Here is a 16,396-nt window from a genome sequence, read left to right on the forward strand (position 1 = left end):
CTATCACACGGAAGTAAACTGGACGTTTTCACTGTAACTTGCTATGAAGTATCTCTGATATGTTTCAGCCGCGTAGAAAAAGAGGAGCTTGTTTTTTCAGGGCCCTATCGTTCAGCTAATGAGGCCGAACGGTGGGCATAGTCGACGAGGAAAGGACCGTGTATAACATCGATCGATACCAAATATTTATTTAACTTTCTTCTTATCTCTGCTCTTTTAGAACTTATGTATTTGCTGCGAGAACGACAAAAATAACATCGAGCGCTTTTCAACTGATTCAGCGATTGGCTCTGTCATACATTCTCAAATTAGGTATATGGCACCACCTTTGAGTGTTAAGATCACTATATATACAGGCTTTCCTGATATATATATATATATATATATATATATATATATATATATATATATATATATATATATATATATATATATATATATATATATATATGTAGTAGGTTATGTGAGGGGGAAAGAAATTAAATTATGGGGTTTTACATGCCAAAACCACTTACTGATTATGAGGCACGCCGTAGTGGGGGACTCCGGAAATTTCGACCACCTGGGGTTTTTTAACATGCACCTAAATCTAAGAACTGAGGTAAAACAGCGCGAAAAAGACGAGGACGCAAGGAAACAAATACCACAGACTTGTGTCCTCGTCTTTTTCGCGCTGTTTTACCTCAGTTCTAAGTATGAACCAACTAGCCCTCATCAAGATCTTACTTACTACCTAAATCTAAGCACACGGGTGTTTTCGCATTTCGCGCCGATCGAAAAGCGGCCGCCGTGGCCGGGATTCGATCCCGCGACCTCGTGCTTAGTAGCAGCCCGACACCATAGCCACTAAGCGACCACGGCGGGTACGTGAAGGAGCCGCTTTTTCGCATAAAACAAAAGAACGAAAAAAACTTGCACTACCGCCGGCAGTGCTGCGAAAGGTATTAGCTGTCACGCCTCGTTGATGCCAATGACAGGGTCTGCTACGCCCACGTGTCACGAACGTTGGCGATGATTGGTGGCTCTCAATTGGTAGCGCTCAGCGCTCTTCTCGCCAGTAGTGCGGCTCGAGGCTTATATTGGGGCCTCTTGTATACCTTGCACCCTCCCCTCCCCCACTCTCTGTCGTAGTATTATCCATCTTCCCGTTCATCCATCATGAGTCGGAACCGTGGCTCGAGCTCTTCAGAGCGCCCGTTTACGGTGCCGCGGCAAGATATGCAGTATATAGCTTGAACAGACGCTTTCTTCACGTTTTGTCAGTTCTCTCGTATTATCGCGCCTCTGCCTCATGTCCGGGTATTAGGATGGCCGTGAACGGTCGTGGGCTGTCCAGATGTGACGTGCGTGGGCGTAGCCCCGTGGTGGGCGCATTACCCTTCCCGACCCAACCTTCCCTTCCCCCACTGCCAAATAAAGGTGATATATGCAAGTAATATGTCGCAGCGTAATATATATCTGCGTAGGCATTCCCGGTGCCCGACAAAGGTGGAGGGTATATCGCTCAGCTGCGAGATCGATGGGAGCTCTGTGTAAACATGAGAAATCTGATATAGTTCGCCGTGAACAACGCGCTAATGAAAAGCGGACTAGCGTCGCAACAGTTGGCCCTTGTTTCGATCGGTCAATTCATGGAGCTGCGGCCAACGCAGGTATAAAATTGGGCTTACCGCATTGCTTCGTGATGTTAGCGACACACACACACACACACACACACACACACACACACACACACACACACACACACACACACGCACACGCACACGCACACGCACACGCACACGCACACACACACACACATATATATATATTGTAGCGTACCGGAAAGTAGAGGCAACCTTTTATGAATGTGCAGGCGCACATGCTACATTTATTTATTTATTTATTTATTTGTCACATCCTCATTGCTAGAGGCATTGGGGAGGGTAGTGGTAAAATATGTTATACATAGTAAACAACAAAATGCAGTAACAAAAGAACAAAGAAAGAAAGCAATGTGAAATAGAAAACTCTCTTATATACTATACAATATTGAATCTGTCATAAAAAACAAGCAGAAAGAAGGCCAAACGTTTTTATTCCTACAATGTTGGCTAAAGTTTCCCGAAAAGGAGGGTTGTCACTAATATATCCACAATGTCAGCAGGGATGTTCTTCCAATCTGTAGACATGCGAGGCAAAAAAGACTGAGAAATTTGCCTTGTGTGACATGTATCAGTCCTAACTTTATGACACTGATCTGTACGATGGAATACATAATGCAGTCTCGTAAAGAACTGAACATGCAGTGTAGGGTGATGATAAAGCCCGTGAAATGTGTAGTGGAAGTGAAGCCGCACGCTTTAATATTGTGGGTTGCTGCATGTATAGTTGACCGTCAGTGAAAGTCATAAGTCTTGGCTTCATTCGTACTCTGGATTCGCTTGCTTCCTTACACCGTCATATTAGTATTTACTATGGCAGGTAGAAAACGTCGTTTTAACTACGTATGGCAATACAAATCAAGATGGTTATTCACAGAACTATTCGTGCGCAAGAGTGGATATTCAATAGGCTAGTGAAATTAAATTTGCTAGTGTTGATAAGGTTGAGGAAAGGGTGAACTGTAACACAGGGAGAAAATCAGCAAGGGTATTGTATATATTCATAGATTGTATCTATCTGTGCAGCTATACAACATAGCGTTAAAAAGACAAGGAGGTATAGAAGAATATAAGAATCTTAGTTCCGTCCTGGTCCTTTTAGCGCTAGTAATAATATTATCTCAGTATGACAGACCAACCAGCCCGAACTACCACTTTGGAGAATGAACTACTGCGATGGAGAATGATTACCGCGAACGAAAGAATTTCTCATTTCAGCGCCTATTTCACAATAAGCCACGCGGAACCTGCCCGCTTGCTTGTTCTGTGCGTTACTCTCTTGCAGGCAATATACATACGTAAACACGGCAGGAGGAGGCCGAGTCGGCTCGCTGGAGTAGAACTTCGACTATCGCGTTGAACTAAACGGAAGCTGGTGGGGCGTTCCTCAAGGCAGTTGGGATGAACCCGTACGGAGAGCGCTGGGTCGACGTGCTCGTCACGCATGACAAGGCGCTAATAAACGCGGCTGAGCAGTACTTAGCTGACCGTTAACTTGGCTCAAACCGAGATTAAGTGTATACGGAAGCTATATGGACCATTGGTCACCAATAATCACCATTAATCAACATTGTTGCCTTCGCTACTCACATCACTCGAATATTCTTGGAACTCTATTTAGTCGGCAGTGTGACTGCGGTGTGTTAATGTGAGACATCTATTAAATACATTGTATTGAAGCCACCTTGGGTCTATATATATAGTGTACGGAAGCTTTGGCGCTAGGAGAATGGGTTCACAGGCCTCACTGTACATCACACACTAGTACGTTAACTAGTGTGTGATGGTAAACAGGCAGTAAGCGATCGTATAGTGTGGCGCACGCACGCTTTTGCGTACACAATAATGTATCGTGTAAAAAGCGCACGCGCACTTCACACTCGCTATGGTTGCACACTGTTTCGTAAACCGTTAATCACACGCTCTATTAGAACAGTCTAATGCACATACTGAGAGCCAACCGGTTTGTGGAATGTCATCACCTGTACTGACTGAAACTAAACTCTTCAGCGTGGTATAGACAACCCGCGCGATTGCTGCCTTTACGCCTTGTCGATGTTGTGAGGACAATTTCTAGTTGTACGCATTCATATAACTTCTTCGATCATATCTATCGCTGTTTTTTTAGACGGTGAGCGGCCAACGAGTGTCCAATGTGCACACACAAACGCACTCATGTTCACCGTTCATTTCTCGCTCGTTAACGCAGTCATGCGACCGCATCTCCGAGATGGACACGGAGCATAGTAAAGCCGACGGCATGTCCATCGTGTCTGCTGACGGCAGCATCTACTACGCCTACGACACCACCGCAACTCTGCTTGATAAGGTAAACTACGACGAAGTGCCTACTGCTGTCGGCACCCCGAGCTGCATACAAAAGCTTCTGCAGATCGCTTCTCGTTTCTTGTTTTTCTTTTTATTGCGATAGCAATTATATTGACAATCCAGGCGCATTTCCGCCATCGCCATCGGCCTCGCCGTGAGATTCCGTGTAAAGTCCAAGTGCGATAACGTTGTGACCGCACGCCGTATGCTGTTTGTACAAGTGAGAGCGTGCAAGGGTGAGTCGACGTGGTGGCTCGATCTCGCGCGCTCAAGGGAGGAAAGCTGGGAGGAAGCGCGCTGTCTTCTATCGCGCGCAAGGCACAGAGGGCGGGGGGCGTTCTACTCCGGCGGTGGCTGCGTATGGTGCGGCCGCGCGGGCCCTGTCTCGAAAGCGATCTGCGATGGGGAGAAAGCGCGCCGAGTGCCGATAGCTTCGTGTGCGCTGTGTTCTCGCCGATTAGTTTGCGTTGAAGCGAGGGGTCGCACGACATTCAATTCGCTCGCAGCTGCTGCCGCGCTCTCGTACTCCAGCGTTTTGTCAGCGAGTGTGCGCGGTCATCGAGTGAGATGAGCACGTTTGCTTGTGCGCGCGTGGCACCATGCTTGTTAATTTGGTTGGTATGCGAATGTTTACGAGTTTATACGACCGATAAAACTACTATACTCACTTCGCCTAGCTAATAACTTGCTATCGGAATCGATGCTTCGCCTTCCGGGTGAAACTTCGGCTTTTTTTTTTTTTTGCTCTTCTCCTACCCGTTACGCTTCATTTCTTTCTCCCTTCTTCGCCTTCTTTGTCCTAAGATATTATTATTATTATTATTATTATTATTGTTATTATTATTATTATTATTATTATTATTATTATTATTATTATTATTATTATTATTATTATTATTATTATTATTATTTACCTTAGTAGGTGTTGCTGTCGTCGTTGTTTTGGAAGGTGCTAAATGTCTAAGTGTGCAGTACTGATATTTTTTAACGCGTAGCATTAAGGGCCCCATGTCGCAGAAAATCCAGTCTTGGCATAAGACGTCGGCATCCGCCGCCAAGAAAATAATTCAGAACCACGCATACTCAAGTTGTTTTTCTATCACTAAAGTTGCTCATACCTATAGTCGGGTACAACTTTAGAAAAAAAGGGAGGCCCCGCTCAGGTGACCGAAGCGCGACAGGCGACTGCCTCCGCGACTAAAATAGTCTCGCTCAAAAAACCGTGCTTCTAAAACGCGAAATTCTCGCTATAAATAAATACTTTTGTATTTTGATGACTGTTTTGGTAGAGCTCTCGTGATTGAAATTCTACAGCACATGCCGGATCGCGAGACCAAAATAACCATCTGCCTTCTACAACACTACGCGTCGCGACTGCTTCTTTAGCTGCATTGCCAGAGGCGAAAGTAGAAAGACCAGCCCTGCATGGCTTTTGCGCCTGTCTACATGTCCACGGCACATTTACTATTTTCCGAGCTTAAAATGAATGAATTGCTATTTAACAAGGACATAAAAAAGCAATGTATTTATCGAAACCATTGCAAACCTGGGACAGGAAGACTGTCGAGGTAGGAAATGTATAAAAATGCTTCATTCATCATATTAAATAGATATTATTGGTTTTATATAGCATAAGATTAATATTTTTTGTGTGTTTTCACAAACTTATATTCAAGAATGTGATAGTTTTCTGTTTTTCGTTCCTTAACACGTTATGTTTTTCTGTTTCTTATCTAGCAACACAGTACTCGAACACACCCGCCGCTAACAGTAGGCACCATATTTTGGCAAACTTTCCTCATCGTAACCTCACTTTGGTGCAAAACAAAACATCGTGGAACAAACACGCCGCGGAATCCTGTTTTCAGACGAAGCGTAGCGCAGCGTCAGCGATGCTCGCTGCAATCATTCGTCGTCGGATTACAGCTCAGAACAAACACACGCGGCACAAATGGCCCATCATAAGCTCACAGTAATATTCCCGGCATTGTAGACCACCACAAACAGCTTGGGAATTCACTCTGACGAGGAGCAGACGCACACGATTGACTCTCTTCGGCCCAGTTCGATGCGCGGGCGGCCATCTTCTCCATTGGCAGGGTCACTGACCGTCCGGCTCGTGACGTCAGTCTAGAGTGCGCGCCCATTGGTGGAGGCTCGTGTGTATCTGCTTTAGAGGAGTAAACGCCCCTTTTTTCTAAAGTTGTATCCGACTATAGTTGCTCATACCTTGTCTTTCATACTTTACAAAGTTATATTCCTCGGAATTTTGGGAATGTTTGCCCGCAGGCAAATGCCACAAAACAAAACACCGGCAGGACATGCCTTTTATGTTAAATCTTCTCAGACTGAAATGTTGCAAGCGCGAAACAGTATCAGAAGATCGGCCCACGCCAGAGGGCGTGTTTCTACCAGAAAGCTTGCCTTCGTGCATCGGTTTCGCCGCCAGCGTCTCCATTACGGTTAGGCATACGCGGCAGTTGTCCGGAAGCGTGAGAAGCAGTCGAGGGATCTTTGAATGCTATCGCGTTCCACTCTTAAAGGCGAAGCTTAAGTGCCCTCCAAATTTTTACACTATTTCTTATTTACTTGCGATAGGCGGAAGTTGTATACATATTCGCAAGGTAGCCTAATTCGTGTCCATACTCAGTACACGATCTCTCTCGACGGTTTCACTAGCCGTTCGGCAACAGGCAAGCTCGTTATGTCATGCGCAAGGGAAAAAAAAAGAAAAAAAATTGTTTCCGCCCGGGATCGAACCGGGGACCTTGCGCGTGTGAGGCGCACGTGATAACCGCTACACCACGGAAACGGGGATGGTTGCCGTTTCTCCTGATCCCGTGCCAAGTTCGGGGATCCGACGAAGCTTTCTTTAGCAAAGCGTCTAGCAGACGCAGAACAGAAAGCGTGGTCGGCGCACACCTCTTTTTTTTTTCTCTTTAAAGCCATCGGTAATAGCGTAAGGTGTAATATAGAAGCAGAAGATATTACTGTGCAACAAGATCTAATATTTAAAAAAAAATTCCGATGAAGCCACTGAGAACGATTGTCGATGTAAGCGAATAGCCGAGCGCTTCCAGAAAGCTATCGGCTGTAATAAAAGATTGATGCGTGTAATGGCGTGAATGCGTTAGCGCTGGAGTTTTTTCATCGTGTGATTCGTTATAAAATAGAGCCGTCAACCAGCTCGTCCGTAGGGGGCAGTATAGGTGGCTGTATGTATAGGCCGCTGCGTGATATGAGTGTCGATGCGAGCGCCGGCGTGGAAAGTGACTGCCAGCCTCCTCTCCCGTCGGAGCCCTTTGGGCCACCGCCGCCACAGGGGTAGAGGGTGGCGGAACAGAAAAGGAGGGTTGTCCTGGCGCTGTCCTGTGCGAGCGCTCCCACCTTCAGACGCCACAAAGCTGGCGCGCGACATCAGGCTTGTCTCGGAAAATTCGGTTGGCGTTCAGCCATGGTTCAGCGACCAACGCTCTTCGCAACTCGCTTACTCGAATGCGCCAGAGCACGCGCTCTTCGCATCGGCGTCTTTGCATCGGCGTCTTTGCATCGGCGGTGAAAGTCCGACCGCCTGCCACGCGTGAAGGGCGAAAGAAACGAAGAAAACTGCTCGCTTTATAAGCCCCCCATATAGGCTATCATTTACTCTCAGGTTGGCCGGAGTAGTCCTTCGTGTTTTATTCAATTATCCGTGCACCGAGGTAGGACTGTGGCTGTGGAGATGTGCTGGCAAGCACTAGGTTGAGTGCTCGGTACCGGCCGCGCGGCAGCTATCCGATGGGAGTGAAATGAACGAAAAAATAAAAAAAAAACAGATGAAACATGATCAGATGGTGGTTTTTGGTATGAATACCTGCCACGATAAGCAGCTCTTCATAAGTAAGCGCCTCACAAATAAGCATTTCACAGTTTAAATGCTATTCTATTCAACTAACAACTTTACTCGCGGCGCACATCACGGGGATTTCTTCATTCTAGTGCTCTAACATTCGCAATTCTCGCAATATACCAAAGCACAAGGGTACTCAATAAACTATATTTTAGCGACCGGCTTGCGCAACTTTTGATTGCACCCGCCGCGGTATAGCTTAGTGGCTACGGCGTTACGCTGCATGCGGAGCTCTATAAAAATAAGGCGCGTGTTGGAATCCGGCCACGGCGGCCGCATTTCCGTAGCGACAAAAGGCAAGAACGCTCGTGCACTTTAACTTACGTGCACTTTAGAGGGACACAATAAAGACAAAACTAAGTTGTGCTGTAGTAGTAACTTAGTCTTCTAATATCACAAAAAGCCCTTCTCATCGTGGAAGGATCGAGGCTTCATATATCAGAAAAGACATAAATACGAAGGACCGGTGGCGACGTCGCGCTGAGCTTCCCGCACGAGGTCACCATGACGTCACGGATCTTGACGGCCTGTGCTCGGGCTCTGTGAATGTTCTATCGCTAAAGACTGGCTACATCGTGCTCTAAAGGAGCCATAAACTGAGCTCAGCAAGTATTAAAAAAAAAGCTTTCGCAGTGCCCCAGCTGCCTCAAATATTATACCGCTTCGTGCGGGGATATAATATTGTGTTCATTAAGAACTTATGATTCGTTTGACTGGTTCGTGCCGTGCTTCAACTCGGTTTGCAGCGACGCGGAGCCCTCTCGAGATTAGAACCAGAGAAAAGCTGTCCCAGCTTAACGCGCCAGCTGCTCTCGCAGTAATGAGAGTATAGCCGTGCACGTGGTCGAGTATCTGTCCGATGTCGGTCGCGCTCCCAGGTTGAAGATTTCAGCGCCTCCGGCCGCTCTGAGCTCGTTCCGCGCGATGCTCTGAATGTGCCGGGTGAATGTGTACTGAATGCGCGATTTCGACCTGCCGAATGTCAGCAGAGTTCTCGAAGAGTTCTTAGAGTTCTCGAAGGCGACCAGTCGAATGTGTGCCGCCAGCTCGGACTAACACTATCCTCGTGTACCCGTTCGTTTGATCACATTTCTAGAATCTTCACAATCATGAAAATCGCACGCCAGGAGAACACATTAATCTTTTTTCTTTTATCTTCAGTGATAATGTGGATTCTGTGCGATAACATTGTACTGGAACTTCAGATATGAACATTAACTATTTCATGTCTAGCACATGCTTGGAAGAAAGCCGTCTAGCCACTTGGATAATATGCTTGACGTAAAGCATTGTGCAGAGCAATGAAAGAAGGGAACCCTCTCTTTGACTGCATACTGACACCGAGAGCAAATTCCCCCAGCCGTCTTACTTACCACTCATTTTATTAGAACAGCTTGCGCCTAGTATTCGAGCTTGCAGCCCAGGTTCTATGATTCTGCATCACTTGAACATATGAACGCAGGACTTCAAACAAAACTCGCAGAAGGTCGGACAGTGCCTGATTTTTGAGCTCTGCAACTGCAAGGCTAATCCCACCAGTAGCCTGCAACAACTCAACTCAACTATGACAAGTGTCTTAATTATAATTAATTGGGGTTATTCTTATCACTGATTTTGCATTTTATTCACTATCTCGACGTGCGCAATTGTGCATGCCGTGCCTTATACAGATAGATTAGAATTCATTTCGTCACGCTGGCTTACCGGCGCGGAGCTAATGGCGCGAAATTCAAAAAGTTGAACTTTGGACTTTATTTCCGCACATACCAATCAACCTTTTACTTTGTAGTTAACGGAAGTGGACTTATAAAGCATACTTTATCTATCTTAACTCATTTACTGTTTCGATGTTTTCGCGTCCCTTTAATGTACCTCAGGTGGTCAAAATTAATCCGGAGTTCCCACTACGGCGTGCGTCATTATCAGATCGTGGTTTTGGCCGCCATTCCTCATCTCGTGAAACGCGTCTGATTTTTCCAATACTGCGCACACTGCGAACCCTGCAGATACGCCAGCTGGACCCGCACGGTATGTGTGTCTCCATGTTCGATGTTCAGTGCGACGACACGGATGACTGCGAGGAAGGCCGTTACTCGAGGATCGAGGCCGTGAAGAAGGAAGTGGGCGTCTTGGATGCGCAGCGCGAACTCATGCTCCAGCTGAGACTCCGTCACGGACATTTGTGAACGCGACGTACTAAGGAGCTGGACTGTACGCCGTGACGAGCCCGTTGCACGTTTTTATTTATTCATGGTTTTACTGTATCGCTGTTTGTTTTGTCCTTGTTTGTCTGCTTGCACTTTTGATCGTTTACCGCGCCGGCAAGAAAATGCGTTGTTGAATGTGCTCTGCTGTGATTCGCGTTGTATAAAATACGCCTCCTACTGACCGCTGACGTAGTGGCGCTCACGATCTTTTTGCGTAGGGCCACTGTCATCGTCATCACCCTATTTAATGACCGCTTCAGGACGAAGACCCTTCCCAAACACATACGTGCATGCAAATTTAATATTTTCGTCTCAACGCCATCGTCTGCCGTCCTCGACAGCGTTTCCCTTACACCTATCGGCTCGGCGCACTCAATGACCCGCCCAACACCATTTTCTAACTCTTAATCTCAAATATGAGACATTAACTATGCACCCATTCTCTGACTAATCTATGCCACTGTCTTTTTGCCTCTTAACATGACACCTGTGATCTCTCGCTTCCCCGGGTCAATGTATGTACTCCGAGATAAGGTTTCGCGGAGGTATGCGTGAATATCGGTGAGATCAAGCGAAACGTCATATTTCGAGGAGCCTCGCAGAAGCCTAGCACCAGCGACGTGTGTGGTCAACTAACGCTGAAGCACGCCCATTGCAAACTACACAGAATTTGCAAACTGCGGTGAAGTGGTGGCTCTGTCACTGCCACTATTGTCTAACATTGGTTTAGTGGCGGATTTTCAGCGGCATGTGATTGCTTTTACGGGGAAGCTGCTGGTCGGGATTTTTCGGTTTGTGCTTACCGAAAAAACGATACCGCAACCTAGCGGCCGCCGCCACTCAGACAGACCTCAAGCGGCAGCCGGAAAAGAGGTTTGAGTTGCCGCGTAACAGAATTATGCTTTCTCGTATATTCGAAATACAATCCGATGCTTATCATGTCTGCAGGTTGTGTGTAAGGGGTACTTTACGAGTTTTCTGTCGCATTTTACTTTGAGCAATTCATCTAGTTCAATAAGTAACTTGCGCTTGGGCCTACAATGATGGAGCCTACAAGAATGAGGACATGTGCAGCACTTCCGCACACTTGCGCGCGTGCGATGAACGTGTGGGCACAATGTGTCTGTCCTTGATGCGTGGCTGCTCTGCCAGTTACGTTTGTCGTGCAGCGTGTGCTGCGACCGTAATCCACATTATGGCAAACATTCTCCAAGAACAGTACCGTAATCAGGCAATTGGAAACGCACGAGACCCATGTGAAACAAACGTGAAACTCTGATATCTTCTGAACCCTCTGCGGCAACTCAAATTTTGATTAGGATGCACTGACACATTGTGTATCGACTAGGGCGTTGGCGCACGTGATCAGCGTGACCTAACATAGCTATATGCCAGATGTTCTGCATATGCGTTAACCCAGAACGATCGCAGTGATGCGCTCAAGACTAATAACCTTTATTCGCTTTGTTTCAGTCAATGCATGCTCACAAATCTTTCATTCCTTGTTTGTGAGTACTGCAGCGTGAGGACAGTACTTATGGAATCCAACATGGCAATTAGCAGTCTCAGGTTGCGGCAATGGTTCTTACTTTTGAAAATACTAAACATTGACGCAAAATTTGCATATTTAATGAAGCACGTCATGCGTGATATACCATTTATTTAGTGGCCTAGTTTGACGAAACTCTTTGTGAGGTTAGTGAATAATATTGAAGCGCTTGCCAACCTTGACGATTGTACTTTGTTCTCTGTTATAAGGTACTTTATATAGGAGTTTCATTCTTCTGTTTTTTTTTCAGTATGACCGAATCGTACGTAGTGCTCTGTAAGTGCCTTTTAGAGGTATAAGCTTTCTCACTTAAGGAGACATTCATGTAAGAAATAAAAGTGGCTGTAGTCGCAGCGGTGAAAATTAGCGAATGACCATAGCATTATGTCTATTAAATTAGATTTAGACAACAATTGTAAGTGGCAGTACTTTGTTTCCACTGTTTCACGTATAAACTTCTTTTCAGCGCTGTTTGTTGCTACCACTGCAAGGCGTATAGAGAACGTATGGCACGAAACTTACCTTTTATCCAGTTGGCATGAGGAGAAAGCGTATCCGTTGAAGGCAACGAATATTGTTCGGTTGCAAAATTTCAGCCGCAACCTTGCGTATTAAAGTCCAAATTACAGCCTGTAGCCTCATTCATAGACGATGCAAATCATGTCCCGCTATGGGATTTGTGACGGGAATGCTACATAATTTGGAACTGTGGAGCAGTTGACCCGTGACTGCTTTCCGTAGCCTTTCTGTCGAACATGGTAAGCTTCGGTCATTCTAAGAGGCTTGAGTTTGTAAAATTCGACACAGGAAATTAGCAAGAACTGCTCAAGAGGAGAGACCTGTAACTTTGCCAGAGAGAATCTGCAGTAGCGACATCCTTGGACAACAGTATTGCAGAAGCTACAGAATGTCACCGCGCGGTGCTGAAAGGCATTGTCTGAGAGCACACTCGCAGGAGTGGAAATGTGCGTTCCCGATATTAAAGCTAATATGCGTGCGCACTTCAGCGCTCAAGGCTCGAGTAGGCAATCCGACGCCATGGATTTGACCATCGCGGAAGCATGGTGCTAAGCCGGAATCTCCATCGGGCATTTCACACAACCGTAGGCGACAACTACGGCCATGCTGACTCTCAAACGAGTCTTTCTTGCATGAAAGGCTCAACACTAATCTAGGTACGAGGATGATGGGCGCTGTTGTAGTGCGACTTGAAACTCTATCTGGACGCGAACGGTGTCGTGGAGTCACTTAGTACATGGCATTTACTGTAGCATCGCGCCAAGCTGTTTGGGGGCATGCCTCATTGTATATCCGGTTGCCCGAGCACTGGTCCGCTCACCCGCGCATTCTGGTTAAACACACGCACGCACGCACCAGCCGACATAGGCTCAGCGTGGCACGTCCTAGCTGGGAACATAACGATTTGTTTTGCTTCTGCGAGGGGGAAGTTTCACATTATCGGAAGGAAATTTTGGTTGCCTCCGTGAAGGTGCTGTCAATGCGATAATGTCAAGTGATAATTATTAAGAGGCATGAAAGTATTGATATTACTATGGCGAAAGAGCAGCATTTAATTTCTTTTCGTTTTTATTCTTTTTGTTTTGTCCCGATGGATTATGTGTTAGGTTTCCTGCATTGTTTTTGTCGTCTTGCGCACCTCCTTTCAAGATGTTCAACGAGTATCAACTTGCCCAAATGTCGATTCCTTTACAGTAGCTAGCAAGGTTGAGACTAACTTCTTGAATATATCACTGCTTACATCTCAATGTACATGGTATAACGCCAGCATCAGTGTCGTCTTTAGGCTATTCGTATTGTTATTCAGGCTGCTTTTTATGTTGAAATACGATAACGTACGATAACGGACGCTGCGGGCGTTGCAAAGCAGTTCACGTTTACACTGAAGAATAACGCGTGCAAAGTTGGCCGTCCTGAAAGTTCGAAGTGAGATTTTCCGACGCGCGCCTTTCACCGCAATGTGTAGCCTAATTTACTGAGAATCTTTAAGAGAAACGCATTTGGGCTTGCTGACATCTTGCTATTCAGTAAATTCAGAGGCTTGTAAGCTCCAGTGGGCCGTCGGATGCAGCCAAGGCTGCGTGCTTAAAAAGTTTCGTTCAGCGCTGCATGAAGAGGCCCATTCCCTGTCTGAATTTAAAAATATCTTAAAATTAGCTTCATTACTTTCACTTAGCAATTGCAATGTTGCCCTTCACGCAATATTATTTGTAAAGTAACACTATAGTGCAACGTGAAAGTAGAGACCATCGTTACGACCTCTTAGCTGTAATTCCGCTATAGCCTTGTGCTTCATCGTCGCACTCGTACCATCATTTTCACCGTTCTCCCGGTGCGCATTCAAGCATGGATATCTACTATACCTGATGTTGACGCTGTGGTTTTTCTAATGGATATAAAGTTCTTGCCTGACTTTTTGGAACCTCTAGACGGCGCATCAGGCTTGCCTCCATAACCATTACGTCGGCCGCACAGCGCGGACAAAATTACTTGTCCAGCAGAATAACCGCAGCAATGCCATTCAGTTACATTATAACATTAACTTCGTATTTGCAGCTGTCAAGTTGCTCCTATAACGACTTATTTGGCCCTTCCCCTCCATGAATTCCATTACGGGGCTGCGCATCAACCGTGACGCGGCACAAAGAAGGCGGTGGTATTGTCATCATTGTGCCTTGAGATCAACTGTGCACAATGGGAAATCAGGTGACAGAGCTTCGTTGTAGTTGCGGTTAAAACCTAGCAAACTTGGCTACAGTGTGTACATATACAAAAGGACCGAAAGAACGACGACAAGCGCTTGTCGTCGTACTCTTTCGGTCCTTTTTGCCTTTGTACGCGCTGTATAGTCAAGTTTGCAATGGAATACCAACTATCCCGTACCCAAACCCTGCTTCAGTAAAACGTAGTGTCCGACTACTTTACCCGCTTATTTAGCGCACTCTCTTACGTATAATCTCGAATTTGTTATTTATGGCTTATTCATTAAAGAATATGATGTACTAAGGCCTGCGGTGCCACCATCGCGGCTGATTTCTCCTTGTGTATTGCTGCAGTCATTATCTCACGGTTGTCATAGCAGCCAAATAAGTCTGCGTATGGCGTTGCACGCGTGCTCGAAATCGATGCTATCACGCGCCGTCATCGGCAAACCTTCGTAAATAGAGGTGTTTTAGCCACAGGGTCTTGCCACTCAAAAAACGTCTTGATGCATATGACAAATTCAGTAAAATGTACTTGCTAAAAATGCAGAAGATTGCCTTATACATGCGTGCGGGTGATGCAGAAATTTCTCGCCACTAAAGCTCTCTAATTATTGCCCATAGTGCTCGAGAAGGACGTCACCAACCAAATTTAAATAAGGGAACCGCAGACCTAGCAAGCGTGAAGAACCAGTCGCGGGCCATCACTATATGCAAAGATAGTAGTCTTACTCGCGCGTCCACGGTGCACGCAAATTTTCGTGCGCCGTTTTTATTGACGGATGCGCCGCGATGGGCAACGTACCCACTGCTCTCCGCGTGAACCGGGCTTTTCGACACAACCGGCGGGACGCCGGAGATCACACCTGCCGCGCGATGCATCATTGGGCGGCGTTTGCGCTGAGAGGACGAGCGAATCCGCAGCAGTGTGTGTGCGGCCACTCCTCTGTAACACGTTATACGGAACACAGCCGACGACACAGCCTTCTCTTCTTGCGACACGCCGCACGTCGGCAGGTGCGTGGTTGTGTCGACGGGAGGCGCATGTGACGGGAAACTGGTCTAAAGAGGCCGCCGCGCGGCGGGAAGAGGCACCGCGGCCGTCGGTGGTCAGGGCCGGCTGTTGCGTCGTATCCAGTCGACGTACTCGCTGACCCTGGTGTAGACGCCCGGAAAGCCGGCGGCCGCGCATCGGCTCCCGAACGAGACCACGCCCACGACGACCCAGTGACGGTCCCGGTCGCGCACCATCAGCGGGCTCCCGGAGTCACCCTGCGAGTGGGCGCGCAAGACACGCCATGTGTTTACACGCGCACATTGTATTTTGTTTTTTTTGTCCGGTGGCCGTGTTTTTCGCCGGCTAACCACTGTGACAGAGACGCGTCACGTGTTTCGGAGCATTTCTGAATGTTGTCGATTCCGTAACGAAAGAATCTTGTCTTGTCTCCCATACACTGGCGCATACCCACTATGGGGGATTGGCCAATAATCTTGTCTTGTCGAATTGTGTGCGCGATGTGAATAGTGGTGCACATCCTGGAACACACGCTGGCACCAGCAATTACGCTGGAATGCACAATGAGTCATATCTATAAATAGGCTACGCAGTTGAGCAGTGGTTTTAATATCTCGTTGACCGACGACTGTGCTCGCCGCTATCGTCGCGCGTTTAGTGACACTTGATTATTTTTGGGCATACGTTCGCAAGAATAGATTCGTGATTCGCAGTGTGGAGCTGCCCTGTTCTCCACTGTCACCACAACGTGACAATATGCAAGATCAGAACGAGAAAGAGGTTCACCAGGAAGACCAAGGCTTTAAGTAGTAAACAGTGGGCGGACAAGAGATGAACAAGCAACAAGGCAACAAGGAACGGGAGAACTTCGGCAGGTCCCTGGCGAAGATAAGCCTCCTTGTCAAAACGTGCTATCTAGCCATAGCTCTTTTTGTTCCCTCCCTTCCCTCCCCCCCCCCGCACACACCCACACTTTTGATTACTACACATGCAAGGCACACTTGAACATGTAAAAAAAAAAAATATGTTCATGGCAGCTACCCGT

At 46.8% G+C, this 16,396-nt stretch overlaps 2 protein-coding genes and 1 non-coding gene across 4 annotated transcripts in view; 1 reads left to right on the plus strand and 2 right to left on the minus strand.

The window, feature by feature from the left end:
* The window catches only part of LOC139059237 (uncharacterized), a 53,099-nt gene extending 42,851 nt beyond the window's left edge, over positions 1-10,248 (plus strand). The window contains exons 17-18 of the mRNA XM_070537382.1: positions 3,853-3,972; positions 9,867-10,248. Of these exons, the coding sequence (XP_070393483.1) occupies positions 3,853-3,972; positions 9,867-10,046 (300 nt within the window). The 3' untranslated portion in view covers positions 10,047-10,248. The remainder of the gene's footprint in view (positions 1-3,852; positions 3,973-9,866) is intronic.
* TRNAV-CAC (transfer RNA valine (anticodon CAC)) lies at positions 6,711-6,783 on the minus strand. The gene has a single exon. It is a non-coding gene; the product is annotated as a tRNA-Val (tRNA).
* A 4,827-nt stretch (positions 10,249-15,075) lies between the features above and the next one.
* LOC139059238 (serine proteinase stubble-like) overlaps positions 15,076-16,396 on the minus strand; it is a 63,670-nt gene continuing 62,349 nt past the window's right edge. For both annotated transcript variants that reach the window (XM_070537383.1, XM_070537384.1), the window contains exon 10: positions 15,076-15,608. In XM_070537383.1, coding sequence (XP_070393484.1) covers positions 15,447-15,608 — 162 coding nt within the window. In that variant the 3' untranslated portion in view covers positions 15,076-15,446. The remainder of the gene's footprint in view (positions 15,609-16,396) is intronic.

The sequence above is a fragment of the Dermacentor albipictus genome, chromosome 4, assembly GCF_038994185.2.
Source record: "Dermacentor albipictus isolate Rhodes 1998 colony chromosome 4, USDA_Dalb.pri_finalv2, whole genome shotgun sequence".
NCBI classification, from domain to species: domain Eukaryota; kingdom Metazoa; phylum Arthropoda; class Arachnida; order Ixodida; family Ixodidae; genus Dermacentor; species Dermacentor albipictus.